Raw genomic sequence first — 5,265 nt, 5'->3', positions numbered from 1 at the left:
GTGATAGTGCCAATTTTATAAGTTGAGATGTGTGGTCACAGTCATTGTTGCATTCATGCAAGACAAGAGATCAATTTGTCCAGAGGCAGATGATTTTGATTAGAATAATTAAGGGGAAAAGAGTAGCCAATGGATGGTTCCAAAGGAGTAGAAAATGGTAGAAGGAAAAGAACATAATATATTAGGTGGGAACAGAAGGGAAGGGACAGCCCTATATAGTATATGATCACTTAAACTGAGTAGAAAATATATGAATGATAAAGAAATAAAGAAAGCCCCAACAGCACAGGAAGAAGAAGCAAAAGATAATGTGGAGAAATAATTGAGGGGTGGGTTATGAGAAAGTGCGGGTGGGACAAGATAATCTGAAATTGTAAAGCGATAACAATAAATAGGCCGTGATATTAGCTACAGATCAGTAAATACAAATTAAGGAGTTGACAGGTGAAGGAGGATTTGAAAAGATTGACCTGCGTCTCCTCCATGCACCCTTTCGTTTCACAGAAAAATAAAAACAAAAAAATAAATTGATTCTTCCTGTCTCTTATCCCAATCTCCCATGAAACCGCACTTCAAATGGTGACCATTTGAAAGGCCTAAAGTTAAAATGATAAAAAAAAAAAAAAAAAAAAACCCAACAAAATAGCAGAGAGCCAACACAGATAAATTAGAAGGGCAGTGAATACCAGTCTATTTCAACTCACAAAAGAAGAAGACTCTTTTGTGCTCCATCCCTTCAATAGGGTCCCTCCATATTCATCTACAATTCTCCCCCTCTCATCATCCTCTTTAAATTCTCCATTCTCCATCGTCCTTGTCAATTCAAACAACTTCTTCCAATCTCACCCACAATATACTAGAAGTCATGAGAGTGGTGATGGTGGTACATGTTTGTGTTCATGGCTTCCCTCTCCTCCTCACCACCGTCCAACCGTGAACTCATCGAAGCTGTGGCACCAAGGTTCAGATACACCAACCTTGAATCCAGGTTCAGATTTCCAATGTTGTTGTTGTTATTGCCACTGCTACTACTGCTGTTATGGTCCTCGTTCATGGGGGGAGGGTAAATGGGTGCTGCGGTATTCGAAGGAGCGTTGTTGTTGTTGTTGTTCGCATTACCTTCTTCTCTTGACATGACAAGAGCTGCTGATTGAACAAGCTCCAAACACAGCCTCAGTTTATTGGGTTCTATGTGGGTCAATCCTGGGACGGCACCCTTAAAGAGGAAATCCGAGGTTAGGGTTCTGAGGATGTCCAAAGGCGTGACCCCATCAACTGTTCTCACATTCGGGTCCGCGTGGTGGTCCAGCAGCACGGCCACCATGTCAGGTGACACCATCTCCGCCGCAATGTGGAGCGGCGTTTTCCCCGCGGGGCCGGAGGGGTAGTTGACATCTGCTGCACCGAGTTCCAGCAATGCCTTCACCACCTCTCTGCTGCAGTTCTCTACCGCATAGGGTAAGGCCAGTGCTTCGTCCAGGTTGAGACCCTCCCCCATTACCATTAGCTTAACGAGTTCCACGTCAGACGAGTCCAGGGCACGCCTCATTCGCCGGATTTTCTGGTCCTCGAGATCGAGGGCGGCATGGTGGTGGTGGGGGTGATGGTGGTGGTGTGGCACCAAGGAGCGGCGCGCCATGGAGGATTTGATACGTAGCTCTTCGATCTTGGCCACAATGTCTATGGGAAGGTGTTTGGCGAGAACCTCGGGAGGAAGACCTGATTTGGCTACTAAGTGAGAACAAGTGGCCCATAGTTGCTGCATGTCTTGCTTTCTCGAAGCCAACAGCACTTTCATTACATCCTCTATGGAAGCCTTCTCCACCATGCTCGCAAGTTGTTTCTGACAAGGAAAAAAGCAAAATGCGTGAGCGAGAGGAAGAAACAAGAAACAAGCAAGAAATGGAAAAGCGAAGAAGAGAGTTTACATTGGAAAAAAGAAACATGTTCGATATAGCAGCACTTCCATGTAAGGCAATATGAGTAATAAATAGAGTAGTAGAAGTGATTTGGTGGAAAGTAAATAAATGTAAAACGCGAGAGAACAAACGAGATGGGATGGTTGGAAACTGGGAAGCGCAGGAGAATTTAAAGGACCCTTTTTTTTTTCTTTTCCGGTGGTTTGTTCTCTTTTCGAGTCCAAACCCAAATGAGGAAAGTAGATGTTTGGGAAAAGTTTCGTGCGCCTACTGTGTGGAAGACAAGACTGCATATCATCATCTAAATTTAGAAATTCCTGAGTGTGGGTGATAGAACGCCAATTCGAGAAACTCTATAATTTTCGCACTCCATGAAATCAGCTACGTCGAACTCCAACAACACTAACATCATAAAGGTCGAAATCAATCCCACTGACTTAAACCCTCAAATCAGTAAGAAAAGTTCATGAGGTGGATATATAAAGTTGGAAGTAGTATTATTGGGTGCGTTTGTTGAGAGAGGAAACGAAGGAAGTAGTGAGAAAGTGAAGAAGAAGGAAATTGTGTGAAGGATAGAGTAAATGAGAGTGAGAGAGAGAGAGAGAGAGAAGAAAATCAGCTATTCAGTCGCTGACAAGGGAAAGGAAAGCAGTGTAGCGGTGACACGGGATCATAGAATAGAACGAACTGGTGGTATAACTCCTGATGGGATAGATAGATTGAAGCACGAATTCAGAACCCGAAATTCTCATCCATATATCATATCATATCATCACAGACCCTGAAAAGAAAAATATAAAAAGGAGAGAGACATGGAAACGCCCCTTCCCGGTTCCCAAAACGATAGCAGACCCGCAGCAGTAACTGTCCTAATTCCCAAGACCCCATGAAACATAAGACTGGCCACACAAAGGGTGAAAAAGGAGGAAAAAAAAAAACAGTGGAAGTGAGGGAGAAGGCCACCATACTGATATTGGTAACACCAAGGAAAAAGAGAAAACCTGGGTAAGCAATGCAAGCTGTTCGACGCCGAAGTATCTGGCGGCGGCGAGGGTGTCAAGGGCGAGATCGACTGCGGAAGTGCAATGCGTGTGCCAGCAGCCTCGCTCGCCGCAATTGGGACGGGCCTCGTGCTTGGGAGGGACGATGGAGACTTGGCCACTGTAGAGGAACTGGAGCATGAGAAGGAAGACCTCGTAACCGACGGAGTTGACTGGGATGACGCCGGAGCGCGAGTTGAGTCGCGGGGCGGCGGGGTCGAGGGCGGAGGGAGGGTCCGGGCCGCAGAAGAATTTGCGGAAGAAGAGGCTACGGGCGGCGAGTATGCAGCGGTGGGCGTGGACGAGGCGACCCTCGACGCTGAAAGTGACGTCGCTGAAGGCCTGGCCGTTGATGAGGAGGTTGAGGTAATCGAGGGATAGAGATCTTAGAGAGTCTTCAAGGGACATGGTGGTGAAGACTGTTACTGTTGTTGTGAATAAAGTACTGTGTTGTCTCTTCAACGCTCTAGGGTTGGTGGCTGTAACTTATTGCCAGCAAAAGAATGAAAGAGAGAGAGAGAGAGAGAGAGAAAGATAGATAGAGAGAGAGAGAAGGGAAAAGTGAGAGAGATGGAATAGTGAGGGAAGGAAGAAAGGGGTTGAAGTTGAAGTTGGGTTGATCCGTTTGTTTTTGTTTTTGTTTTTGTTTGATGTTGATGATGATGATGATGATGGTACTGTGGTTGTGTTTTATGGGATTCGCTGGGTGAATGGTGAATGGAGGGGCATGGTGTATTTTGATGGATTGATAGATATTTTTGAAGAAAGAGAGAGAGAAACAGAGATTGGAATTTGGGTGGCTATTCTGGGCGGCTGAGGGGTTAAAAAAGGCCTCAAATATTAATTAAAAATGTATTTTTTCCTGTTCATCCTTTTTGTATACTGAGAGAGAGAGAGAGAGTAGAAGCATGTAGTGGTGGAAGTAGAAGCATTGAAAATGATGTTTGGATAAATTAAACAGAGTTTAGACTTTGCTTATTATATGTGATTAATAATATAACCAACTTAAGTCTCTCTAAATAGACTAATACATACTATAATACTACTACTCCTTGGGCCCTGTTCTGTTGACTGTTGCACTTGTACCTCCTGTCCACGTTTTTGGATATATATACACACTCTCTCTTTTTTTTTTTTTAATTTTTATTAGAGATATCGAATAAATGCAAAATAATATGAATGATACGATGAAAAAGACAAATAAAACATTTTTTAATTACTTATTCCATAATTTCGATAAACGCGAGCTACAACCAGTAACAACACTGCTTCTTACAATAAGAAATAATAATGTAAGTGGCTCTCCTATTGCCAATTTAGGTCGCTGTTTGAATCAATTATGAAACAAATCGTAAATCTTCCAACACATGTTTTTCTCCTCGGATAATGTTTCTTTCCAAACATTTTCATCACATATCATAACGTGTTTTATACAATTAAAAATAACGTTATTGTTGTTCTGTTTCATTCGTAATCATAAATATATTCTTCCCACATATCATTGTAAAGCGGTGGCAATATTCAAAAGAAAAAAATATGGAGTCAAGTCCTATAATTTTTATTTTTGGCCACGACCTAACTAAATTTTATAATATCTTCTTTTCTTATCATTAGCTCCAATATATAATTCTCATTATTATTGATGAGAAACTTTAAATAAATAAATAATGCTACAAAATTTTGGATGAATATGTTATTTTAGTATGGTATCTACTTATCTGTATATTAAAAAACTAAAGTTTTCATAAGTTACGGTTCGTAACTATTGTATAAATAATGAATTGGTGTATTTCAAATATTCTATTATAAATTTAAATATTTTTTCTGATAAAAATAAAAGAAAAGAAAAACAGTGACCCAGAATCACTCACACAAACAGAAAAGTAAATGTAAATCCAATGCAGTACTTGAAACAATTAAAGAAGTGTAGATTTGAAACTGACTTCGTATACATATGTATATATATAATTAACCTTTCTCGTTTTGAAGTCAACAGGTGTTTGATTTTTTCCAATTATTCATCTTAGTTTTTCTGTTCTCATTAAAATTCTGCAGAGAATTTAGACTCAAAAGGTGATTTCGGCATACGTGACATTTTAATGTGTCTAAATATTGACAGATTTCTAATGTTTTAAATATTTTAAAGATTTGTTTGAAATTTTATTCTGATAAATTATATCATACGTAAAAAATGTAAAGTATTCAATAAAATTTATAAATTTTATTGACTGAAATAAATTGTGAAAAAATATTTTTAATTAATTTAAAACATTATTCTTTCATTTTTCTTATTCAAATATTTCCTA

General features: G+C 40.0%; 1 protein-coding gene across 1 annotated transcript; it reads right to left on the bottom strand.

The window, feature by feature from the left end:
- Positions 1 to 371: 371 nt before the first annotated feature.
- Positions 372 to 4,012, bottom strand: LOC106752584 (regulatory protein NPR5). Its single transcript, XM_014634297.2, has 2 exons — positions 2,921 to 4,012; positions 372 to 1,843 (listed from the first exon to the last, which is right to left on the bottom strand). Exons 1-2 carry the CDS (start codon positions 3,365 to 3,367, stop codon positions 857 to 859), a joined length of 1,434 nt encoding a protein of 477 aa, XP_014489783.1. The 5' UTR covers positions 3,368 to 4,012; the 3' UTR covers positions 372 to 856.
- Positions 4,013 to 5,265: the final 1,253 nt, after the last annotated feature.

Source organism: Vigna radiata, unplaced genomic scaffold, assembly GCF_000741045.1.
Source record: "Vigna radiata var. radiata cultivar VC1973A unplaced genomic scaffold, Vradiata_ver6 scaffold_154, whole genome shotgun sequence".
Classification (NCBI taxonomy): domain Eukaryota; kingdom Viridiplantae; phylum Streptophyta; class Magnoliopsida; order Fabales; family Fabaceae; genus Vigna; species Vigna radiata.
This window is presented reverse-complemented; position numbering and strand designations above follow the sequence as displayed.